This window comes from Heptranchias perlo, chromosome 9 (genome assembly GCF_035084215.1).
Source record: "Heptranchias perlo isolate sHepPer1 chromosome 9, sHepPer1.hap1, whole genome shotgun sequence".
Taxonomy (NCBI): Eukaryota; Metazoa; Chordata; class Chondrichthyes; order Hexanchiformes; family Hexanchidae; genus Heptranchias; species Heptranchias perlo.
Window position 1 is genome coordinate 53,784,141 of NC_090333.1, and position 12,064 is coordinate 53,796,204.

Here is a 12,064-nt window from a genome sequence, read left to right on the forward strand (position 1 = left end):
ATAGTGGTAGTACATTAGTCAGTTTGGCTCAGTTGGCAGCGCTCTCACCTCTGAGTCAGAAGGTTTGGGATTTAAGCCTCACTCCAGGACTTCAGCACATAATCTAGGCTGACATTTCAATGCAGTACTGACAGAGCACTGTGTTGTTGGAGGTGGTGTTGTTTGGTTGAAGCTTTAAACTGAGGCCCAGTGGTTCAGGTGGGTGTAAAAGATCTCAGCATTGTTCAAAGAAGAGCAAGGAGTTGTCTCATGTTCTGGCAACATTCCCCACTCAATCAACAGCACCAAAGTATCAGTTGAGAATGGCATCAATCTTGCCTGCGCAGCCCTTCACAACCTGCCACCACCCTGCTGCCACGTGATAAATAGCCATTTGAGTGAGACACCATCATCATTAGTAGAACCATTGTCTAATATGAGCCACTGTCTCAAGGACAGGAGGAGAAAAGCAAACGAGAAAAAAAATATGCCTTGAACAAGATACTGTTGATAGGGACGCAGTGATCAAGAAAAGGCTAGTGATCAGGGAGATATGTTCCAAGCTTACTGTGATCCTGAATTAGAGAATTTTCGTGTTCTGAATTTTTATGCTCATAACCACTATTAGAATTGGAGCAGGCTGAGGCCTTGTTCATACCACAATTGTAACTGCCATTTGTTGGTCATTTGAGGCTGATTTCCATTGCTATTATGAGGAATAGACACATTCATTATTCCATTAATTGAAATGAAAACATCTTGTCCTTGTTGCTGGAATCAATGCAGGCATTTTAACTGTGATCTACGGTCTGATGCCAAATCTTCTTTCACGCTTACTGTTCTAGTGAAAAACCAGTGTGTGTCACTGTGTAATTTAATAGCAACCAGCCTGAGAACTGGATTGTTGGCAGAAAAATAGAAGTGAGATGTCATATTCAGCTTGGATCAGAGTGATCCAGCCACATCCTCTCATTCTAAGCAGTTTGATTTGAAGGGCTCGATTTTATTGCCCGCCTCTAGTTGCTCTGAGAAGGCGGTCGCTTTCCCGAACTGCTGTAATCTTTGCAGTTGGATACAACTGAGTGGCTCGCTCAGCCACTTCAAAGGACAGTTAAGAGTCAACCAAGTTGGTGTGAAACTGGAGCCACTTGTAGGTCAGACTGGGTAAGGATGACAGGTTTCCTTCCCTAAAGTACATTAGTGAACCAGTTGGGTTTTTGTAACAGTCCGACAGTATCATGGTCACTTTTCCCAATACCAGCTCTTATTTCCAGACTTTTTAAGAACTGAATTTAAATTTTCAAACTGCCATGGTGGGATTGAACTCACACTCTCTGGATTATTAGCCCAAGCCTCTGGATTACTAGCCCAGTACCATAACCGGGGCATAATAGACTGCACTTGGGTAGCTTTCGGGTGGCAGGAAAACCAGCCAGGAAAGGCTTTCACTCCAGCAATGCCCAGCTGGTGTGTGATCAGCGCAGAAGGATTGTGCAAGTCCATGCCAGTTTTGCAGGCTGCCACCACAATGACTTCATCCTGCAACACTTATCCATCCCCATCCTTCCCGGAATTTTTTTTTTTTTTTTTTTTTATTCGTTCACGGGATGTGGGCGTCGCTGGCAAGGCCGGCATTTATTGCCCATCCCTAATTGCCCCCGAGAAGGTGGTGGTGAGCCGCCTTCTTGAACCGCTGCAGTCCGTGTGGTGACGGTTCTCCCACAGTGCTGTTAGGAAGGGAGTTCCAGGATTTTGACCCAGCGACAATGAAGGAACGGCGATATATTTCCAAGTCGGGATGGTGTGTGACTTGGAGGGGAACGTGCAGGTGGTGTTGTTCCCATGCGCTTGCTGCCCTTGTCCTTCTAGGTGGTAAAGGTCGCGGGTTTGGGAGGTGCTGTCGAAGAAGCCTTGGCGAGTTGCTGCAGTGCATCCTGTGGATGGTGCACACTGCAGCCACAGTGCGCCTGTGGTGAAGGGAGTGAATGTTTAGGGTGGTGGATGGGGTGTCAGAGAATGGCCACTTAGGGATAAGGGCTACCCACTGCACACATGGCTGATGACACCCCTCCACAATATCGCCTTGACTGAGCAGCTCAGGCACAGTAACAGCTATGGGAACCATCAGGGATATTGAAGCAAAGGTTCAGATCTGGAGGCATGTTGCTCGTGGCCATCCTTCTTGAAAAATAACAGTTTTATCCTCAAAAACGGGCTAGCGGGAGGAACTTATCCAAAAGTTCTAGAGAACAAAACTACTCGCCTTATGGTAACGAGCCTTGCAATGGAGGACTGAAACCAGTGGCAGAAATGAGTTCTCAACTGTCAGCTGCAATCCTAAATATAAATGGGCCAAACTGTAGAAAGCTGGCAGCAGATGGACTCAGAAAAGTGGATCCAAGAATCTGCCATTGAACTGAGGCCCAGCAAGTGGAACACGGGAAGTGAGTCCAGCAAGTTTGCTGTCTGGCTCTCTGCATTGCACAGCAGCGCCCAGCACACCTACAGACATCGGTTCCCAATGCTGAATTTAAAAGGGAGAAACCATCACACTGATGTCACTCCCCCCAAACAGGAACTGTATAACCCGATAAAGCAAAGTGTCTTTAAATACAAAATCCTGATTCAGCCACAGTATGACCCTGAATTGTATATCTGTTTTTTTTAATGCTCAGCACACTAAATATTGCTAGTCCTTCAATGGAAATAGATATGCTGGCAATGCACAGCAGGTCTGTCATCATCTGTAAGATAGATTAATGTTTCAGCTGGTTCTCATTCAATCTAATTTTCTCCTTCAAATGGTAACCAGACTGTACGTTTCCAGCATTATCTGTTTTTAATTCAGATTTTTAGTCTTTGTAATTTTCCTTTTCTCTCTTTAAAGTTGATCCTTTACCGCACCTGGGCTGGAGCTAACAGTGCATTGTAGAAGGCGTCATCTGTTAAACATGTGATTTTAAATGTGCCAGATGTTTAGATTAAATTGTTGAAAGAATCCAAAGAATCACAGACTGTCTGTATCAACAAATGGTGTCGAATAGAAATCTGGGCTCAAGCAGAGTGTCTCTTGGCAAAAGATTTGCATTTACCAAGATTTCTCTGTCCAAGAACATTTGTGTTGAGTATACAGAAGGGCATTCAAGCACAGAGAAAGCGGGGGGAGAAACCAAACCTGTTTTAAAAACTGCAACCATATTCAACGTGTGTGTTAAATGGGAAATATATTAAAAAATGTTTACCAAACTTTCCTTTGTTTGGAACCATATAGTAGAACATAGCTAAACCCATCCTTCCATCACTTGCACATGACATTGTCAAGTGTAAGAGATGCTAAAGTTCTTCAAACATTTCTCCCTTTCTAACCAAAACAAAAAGGTTCACCAGACACTTCTTGAAGAGAATGCCCCTTTAAGGTTCTGTTCTTTACCAGATCTACATTCATTGATGTCAATTTACCACACATTGTGCCAACATTGATTGTTGGTATTTAATCCAATATTCAATATATGCCAAGACTAACCTGTAGCACCATAGATGGTGGTGATGGCAGATGGTACTTCCCTTACCCTATTCTCTTTTAATCTGCAGACTGTACAACAGTATTGATTGCTGAACAATGAGTTCTTTTTCAATAACCGAACTGAAATTAACTTCAGTGTCCTATTTTTCCCTGTCAGTGTCTGCTGACCTGTTTTCAAAATGCTTTTGTTTAAATAGTAATGTGACTCTAAGATCATTGCAGATACCCTGATAATGCCTCTTTAGAGACCCAATCATCACAATGACAACAACTTGCATTTATGTAACACCTTTAACTTAGTAAAACGTCCCTAGGTGCTTAGTTCAGCATGCTTAAGTGATCGCCATTTCAGTTATGTGGATCATTTCAATTCTCTTGCACAGTCAGGTTCCTGCATGCTACTGATCCTGATGAACTATCAAGCAGCACTCACTCACCAATAACCTGCTCACCGATGCTCAGTTTGGGTTCCACCAGGACCACTCGGCTCCAGACCTCATTACAGCCTTGGGTCAAACATGGACAAAAGAGCTGAATTCCAGAGGTGAGGTGAGAATGACTGCCCCTGACATCAAGGCAGTATTTGACCGAGTGTGGCATCAAAGAGCCCTAGTAAAATTGATGTGGAGATGCCGGTGATGGACTGGGGTTGACAATTGTAAACAATTTTACAACACCAAGTTATAGTCCAGCAATTTTATTTTAAATTCACAAGCTTTCGGAGGCTACCTCCTTCCTCAGGTGAACGATGTGGAAATGGGAATCGGGGAAAAGTCTCCAGTGGCTGGAGCTGTACCTAGCACAAAGGAAGATGGTAGTGGTTGTTGGAGGCCAATCTTCTTAGCCCCAGGACATTGCTGCAGGAGTTCCTCAGGGTAGTGTCCTAGGCCCAACCATCTTCAGCTGCTTCATCATTGACCTTCCCTCCATCATAAGGTCAGAAATGGGGATGGGTTCGCTGATGATTGCACAGTGTTCAGTTCCATTTGCAACTCCTCAAATAATGAAGCAGTCCGAGCCCGCATGCAGCAAGACCTGGACAACATCCAGGCTTGGGCTGATAAGTGGCACATTCGCGCTAGGCAATGACCATCTCCAACAAGAGAGAGTCTAACCACCTCCCCTTGACATTCAATGGATTACCATCACCGAATCCCCCACCATCAACATCCTGGGGATCACCATTGACCAGAAACTTAACTTGACCAGCCATATAAATACTGTGGCTACAAGAGCAGGTCAGAGGCTGGGTATTCTGCGGCGAGTGACTCACCTCCTGACTCCCCAAAGCCTTTCCACCATCTACAAGGCACAAGTCAGGAGCGTGATGGAATACTCTCCACTTGCCTGGATGAGTGCAGCTCTAACAACACTCAAGAAGCTCAACACCATCCAGGACAAAGCACTTGATTGGCACCCCATCCACCACCATAAACATTCACTCCCTTCACCATCGGCGCACCATGGCTGCAGAATGTACCATCCACAGGATGCACTGCAGCAACTCGCCAAGGCTTCTTCGACAGCACCTCCCAAACCCGCGACCTCTACCACCTAGAAGGACAAGAGAACAGGTACATGGAAACAACACCACCTGCACGTTCCCCTCCAAGTCACACACCATCCTGACTTGGAAATATATCGCCGTTCCTTCATCGTTGCTGGGTCAAAATCCTGGAACTCCCTTCCTAACAGCACTGGGAGAACCTTCACCTCACAGACTGCAGCGGTTTGAGAAGGCGGCTCACCACCACCTTCTCAAGGGCAATTAGGGATGGGCAATAAATGCCGGCCTCGCCAGCGACACCCATATCCCATGAGCGAATAATAAAAGAAATCAGCACCCATGGTGATACAAATAAATCAAAAAAAAATCTATTTAATGGATTTTCAGTGACAATATGCACAGTGGGGGTGAAATTGGCGTACGCCCGCAGCGCAAAATGGGCTCATAGAAGTCAGTGGAGGAGAAAACCGAGGACGGTGTAAAAGGGACTTATGACTCTGTTTCATGGTACTGGTGTAGACCAATTTCACTCCCAGTAAATCAGGTGATATTGAAAACCATGTAATGACGAATGTATCATTCTGCTGCTAAGGGAAGCAGTGTCCTGTTAAGACCACAAAGTTTATTTGCTGTTAAGTAAACATTGGACAAAGTCTAAGTTTAATTCCTCTTGAGGCTTACGGTCACAACCTTGTCTTTTTTTTTGCAAGTGTGATTTTCAAAGCCACTCAGAAATTACAAACATTCTGGCTCCTGTACCAAATTAGAGTTTTGGGCCTAAATGTTAACCCCATGAACGGGTGGGTTGGGGGCAGGTGGGAAGGTAAAAATTGTAAAAACCTAAAACCCGCCTCCAACCCACCCACTTCCGGTTTTAATGCAGGTGTGACGAGGGGTGGGCGACCAACCCGCTCTTAAGAGGCAGGTCGGTCAGTGAAAACTTCCAAGGAGGCTGCGGGCCTCCATTTTTACAGCTTTTTTTCTTTTTAACTCCTGTGGGCCGGATTCCTGGGACTTTTGCTCCATGCCATGTGAGAGGAGGCGAGAAGGCTCGAAACAACAGATAAGTGCCTTTATTGCACTGCTTGTGGGCCCAGAAGAGCAGGAGTGCTTCCCCGAGGCCCAACAAGCCTACCTGCAGCGAACCTCCCACAACCTTCGACCCCACAATCACAGACCCCCACCGATGACCCCCCCCACCCCCGATAACTGAGCCCCGATGTCTCCCATCAAAATCATAAGGACGCCCGGGTTTCCCATCAGGAATCCCCCCCCGCCCTCTTCCCGGCTCTGGGTTAAAATTTACCCCTTGGTTTCTGGTTATTGTGTCAAATGAATGCCTTTGTATTTTTCTGCTTTTTGTTATGTGTGACACAGAAATTTAAGTGAAACACTTGAAATGTGACTGGCAGTAAATGCGTGCTAGGTGTATCATTTTTATAATACCAGCAAATTTTCTGTGACATTGGTAATGGTGAGTCTGATGATGTACTGTTTTGTAAGGAAAACAACATTATACCATGTAAAACACAGTGGGCGCTAAATTGGCCGTGTAACGCCCGTTGTTTCAGCTCTGTACGGCCTCCCAAAGTGCTAAGATGGCGGCTTAGCTGTGCACGCACGTTTCCGGCGTGACGTGCGCCGGACGCCATCTTGGTATAGGAGTTAGCGCAGGCGCAGATAACGAATGCTGGAATCATGTAAAGTAAGGAGAAAATGGATACAATCAGTGTGCAATGCTGATTTAAAGTGATAGACACCATTTTGGGACTTAAGGCTCAACTCAACGTACAGTCTTAACCCCGACCATCTGATCATGTCTTAGAGTGCCTAGAGGACCCCCACCAGCACTATTTAAAGGGAACATGCAGGATTTACAGGTTACTGGCTGGATTATTGCTTTTGCCCAGATATTTGTAACTGTTTTTGGAGGTCTCCTATACTTGAATACTAGGACACGGGGACATAGCCTAACATTTAGAGCCAGGACATGCAGGGGTGAAGTTAGGAAATGCTTCTACATGTAAAGGGTGGGAAAAGTTTGCACAGCTCTTCTGCAAACAGCATTTGATGCTAGCTCAATTGTGAATTCTAAATCTGAGATTGATAGATTTCTGTGAGCCAAAGGTATTAAGGGATGTGGGGCTAAGGCGGGTATATGTCCACCATGATCTCATTGAATGGCTGAACAGGCTCGAGGGGCTGAATGCCACTGCTACTTGCTGCCTCCTGATATGCGCTACCTTCTCCTGCAAGAAAGTGGGACGTGTGTCTGGGTAATGAATAGAATCATAGAAAATTTACGGCACAGAAGGAGGCCATTCGGCCCATCGTGTCCACGCCAGCTGAGAAACGAGCCATCCAGCCTAATCCCACTTTTAGCCCTGCAGGTCACGGCTCTTCAGGTGCTCATCCAGGTATTTTTTAAATGAGTTGAGGGTTTTTATCACCCTCTCAGAGAGTGAGTTCCAGACCCCCACACCACCCTCTGGGTGAAAAAGTCTTTCCTCATTTCTGCTCGAATCCTTCTACCATTCACTTTAAATCTATGTCCCCTGGTTATTGACCCCTCCGCTAAGGGAAATAGGGTCTTCCTATCCACTCTATCTAGGCCCCTCATAATTTTGTACACCTCAATCAAATCACCTCTCAGCCTCCTCTGTTCCAAGGAAAACAACCCCAGCCTATCCAATCTGTCATCATAGCTAAAATTCTCCAGTCCTGGCAACATCCTCGTAAATCTCCTCTGTACCCTCTCTGCTGCAATCACATCTTTCCTGTAATGTGGTGACCAGAACTGTACTCAGTACTCAAGCTGTAGCCTAACTAATGTTTTATACAGTTCCAGCATAACCTCCCTGCTCTTATATTTTATGCCTCGGCTAATAAAGGAAAGTATTCCATATGTCTTCTTAACCACCTTATCTACCTGTCCTGCTACCTTCAGGGATCTGTGGACATGCACTCCAAGGTCCCTCACTTCCTCTACACCTCAGTATCTTCCCATTTATTGTATAGTCCCTTGCCTTGTTTGCTGTCCCCAAATGCATTACCTCACACTTCTCCGGATTGAATTCTATTTGCCACTTTTCTGCCCACCTGACCAGTCCATTGATATCTTCCTGCAGTCTGCAGCTTTCCTCCTCACTATCAACCACATGGCCTATCTTTGTGTCATCTGCAAATTTCTTAATCATGCCCCTCTGTGCCTGTCATGGTTGAATAGCTGCCAGTGTGTGTGGCCTGTGAGTTCTGGGTGGGCAGCTTGCAACAGTGGTAATGTGCGAGAGGAAGCATCTGATTGGAAGAGTTGAGTACTGATGGAAAGAGATTGTTGGTATGTGGGTGGTGGGGGGTTTAGTGTGTGGAGCAGTGGGTGTGGTTAGTGGTGCAGTTGATAGGAGACATCACTTGACAGTTGACCTCACTCACCTTGACCGCTCGTGTCAAAGCATTGAACTTCTTCCTGCACTGCATCCATGTTCATGATCCTGTGCGCTTGGCAACGACTTCGTCTCCCACTGCCTTTTGGGTATATGTCTGGAGGGCCTCTTGACCCCCGTCAACCCTCCGGTTATAGGATGTCCCTCCTTCTGTCCACCTCTTGCATCAAGGCGTCTGGTGCATCAGCAGAGAACCTTGGAGCGCGGACTCTTGCAGGCCTGGTACAAACTCAGATCAGCAGATTGGAGGATGTGGGATTTAGTGGTGCGCAACCTTTATTCACTGTTTTAACATAACTCATCAGTGTGTAAACATAGGGATGGAACATGCATCTCTGCTTTACGTGTGCAATGTCTGATCTCTGTTCAGACTCCGTGCAGATAGTAGGCTGTTATATTCATCAAATAACAGCTACCAGTTACCTTTAAGAGATTTCTAACAGATAGCCAGCTTTTAGGAGATTGGAGCGCCCTCCTGCTGGTGGGAAGTGCAAATTGCATAGAATCCTCGTTCAACGCTGATTTCCAACGCAGATTGGAGGTAAGTCCTCAGGCCTGACGAAAGTCTCGTCCTGCCTGCGCAGAGGCCATTGGACGTGGGGTAATAGCGGATCATGCTACTCCTGCCCAAAAACAGGCCCCATCCAATTTTCCCCCCCAATGTGTTATTCTGCTAAAGTGTAGGTATATCTCTTTAAGACTGTGAAGTCTAATTGCTGTTAAGTAAACACTGGATGAGTTCATAGGTCGAATCAGAGGCTGCTAAGTAAATGCTAAGTGAGTTTATACAGAGGTCAGGTTAAGAGGCTGCAGACATTTGGCTTGGGTTTTTTTTATTACTGGGTAGTTTGCCAGTGCATTCCAAATGATGGCCTTTATTTATACTTTTTTTAAAAAGTGATACAGAAGTTTTCATTAGACAGTGTGTAACATCTGTAGTGTGTTGGACAGGAAGTGCACACATGCATAGCTTTTATAATATTACTTTGTTTTTTTAAGGTGGAGTTGCTCACAGTGAGTGGAAGAAGGCAGTGGTTTGTCTGCCCAATGTCTTGTGCCGTGAATAACATTAGACCCTCTCCCTATTACCCCTACCGCCTCATTGGTAACTCCTTTGCTTAAATGGCACCTCAAGCCACGTTGTTCACCCCACTTCCTCCCATAACTGGTACCATCCTCTCTAATTATTACTCAAGTTGTCCTGCCTATGCTTTTCCAGTGTCCTCCCTCCATTACTCCCCATTGTTGGAACAGAATAGAGGAAGCATGTGGTGCTTATTAATACCCATCCTAAGAATGACTGATTGATGCTGACCGTCAGAAGTGACAGTGTTCCATTCTGCACAGTTGGCACAATTCAGTACTAAACTGGCAATCTGCTGTAAAGAGGGCAAATGAATGGCTAGCATGGAGTGGAACAATTCACCCTTGTGTGGTAAGAGTGTTCTTGTGAATTTGGAGGTAATGTGCACATTTAGGATGGGATAAAATGGTCTTTGAATCAGGCAAGTTGCAACCTGACCTGTGATTACTCACCGGTTGGCAGAAGTGGAAATAATGTCCCATTCCTCCGCAGTATAAATCCCTCAATTTGGTGAGCACAAAATTCCCAAAAAAGAAAAATTGAGAGGGAAAGTATTCCAATTCCTAGCATTGAGATTTGTCATCCTGAGGCTAAAAATGTACCCTCTTTTTTTTTTAAGAATTATGTACTCTGGAAAATGCAATTGTTTTTCTGTTTTCCACACTTAAGCAATGAGGTGGAACTAAGGGATTGGGGATCAGGAGATATGCTGCTTTGGAGGTAGGAATCTTTGTTCAGTAACGCTCTTTATGTTCTGTCTATTCAGTTGACACTCCCGACCCTTATGTGGAACTGTTCATCGCCACGGCACCAGAGGGCCGAAAACGGAGCAAATACCTTAACAATGTTGTCAACCCAGAATGGAATGAGACATTTGAATTTCTTCTTGACCCAAATGAAAAGAATGTTATGGAGGTAAAGCTTCCTTATTCAGCAGTACAGGATAGAAGTCTTTATCTTGCACTGGTGTTATATAATTGGATTTGGATATTCAATTCTACATCAATTACTTTATTGAAGTACATTAAAAGTATAATATAGGTTGTATGTCGATATCACAATTATCTGTAAAATAGCGCAAGTGTTTTGGTTTTGTTGGCTCTTTGCCATTCAACACATGGTTCTCATTTAAACAGACGCCACCTTGGTGAAAAAAGTCACGATTTGCAGATATCTGATGTGAGAATGCAACAAAATCATTGTTATTTTCCTTGCATGTGACATTATTGTGACTGAAATGGCACCAGGCTCTTCTGTCTCTCCCTTGCCATACTAAAAAAGCACTTTTAAAACTACAGTAGTTTGACACTTCATGCTCCCACCACTTCTCTCCAGAGTCAAGCCCTCATGTGAAAACTTTTTTGATGCCACAAGTGAGGTCTAATTTGTCACTAGTATAATTTCTTGACATAACTGTATTCCCTTAGCCCCCATTGCATATAAGGCTAAATTGTGATATTGTATCCAGCATTCTGATATAGTCCCTAATGTTCTTCTACAATTTTGTTTTGGGATAATAATCTATTCTAGTCCCTGACATTCTAACCTAGTCCCTAACATTTTTGACATAATACCTAACATTCTGAGAGAGAACCTATTTCCCCCACCTCGGGCTAAGGAGGGAAGTACTCATTTAGAGTTTCTGTTCCTGATTGCTTTTCAGTGACTCTTGCTGGAAAGTGTGGATTTCGGATGAGGACAGAATTGGGTTTAGTTATGGTGGGCTCAAGGGTCAATAACCTGCCTGCACTCATTGTCTAGACACACATAAGAAGAATGGCCACTTGAGCAAAATGCAGATGGCACCTTTACAGCCAGCATGAGTCAATGCCTTCAGGAGTAGGAAAAAGAGAACTAAATGGGAGGAACAGATGTTCAGAGAACATTTTATGCTTGGATCAGGAATTCAGTCTATTGGGAAAGATTGGAAAGTTACTTTGGTCTGCTGCTTGCGTGGGGTCTGTCTGTATTCTGCTGTGGACACGTGAGCTTGAAAAATTTGATATGTGTTTCTTTTACAGATTACTCTAATGGATGCAAATTATGTGATGGATGAAACCTTGGGCACCACCTCCTTCAATATTGGAGAGAACATTAGAACAGGAAAGAAGAAGGAATTTTCATTTGTCTTCAATGAAGTAAGATTTTTTTGTAAAAATAGAAAAACTGTACAAGAACATTAGGCCTAACAAGCCCATCCCTTAATCCTGGATCAACCCTACCTATCTTTTTCTCACTATATTGCATCTCGCTTAATTCCTTCTTTCTCCAGAAATGCATTGTCTCTTCAGCCAGTTTATACTGTCTGTTTCAAAGGCCTTCTCTGCTAACTTATTCAACAACTCTCACACTTTGGGTGAAAAGTTCCATCTGATTTCCCTTTTATTCCTAACTTCATAATTTTGAACCCTTCTCCTTGGTCAACAGTTTATCCAAATCAATTTTGTCAATTCTTTGCAAAATCTTGAACATTTCAATTAGGTCGCCTTGAAGTCTTCCCATTTCCAAAGTAAATTGAGATGTAGGAT

At 44.4% G+C, this 12,064-nt stretch overlaps 1 protein-coding gene across 1 annotated transcript in view; it reads left to right on the forward strand.

The window, feature by feature from the left end:
* Positions 1-12,064, forward strand: part of LOC137325397 (cytosolic phospholipase A2-like) — a 150,737-nt gene that overhangs the window by 53,856 nt on the left and 84,817 nt on the right. The window contains exons 4-5 of the mRNA XM_067990459.1: positions 10,303-10,451; positions 11,558-11,674. Of these exons, the coding sequence (XP_067846560.1) occupies positions 10,303-10,451; positions 11,558-11,674 (266 nt within the window). The remainder of the gene's footprint in view (positions 1-10,302; positions 10,452-11,557; positions 11,675-12,064) is intronic.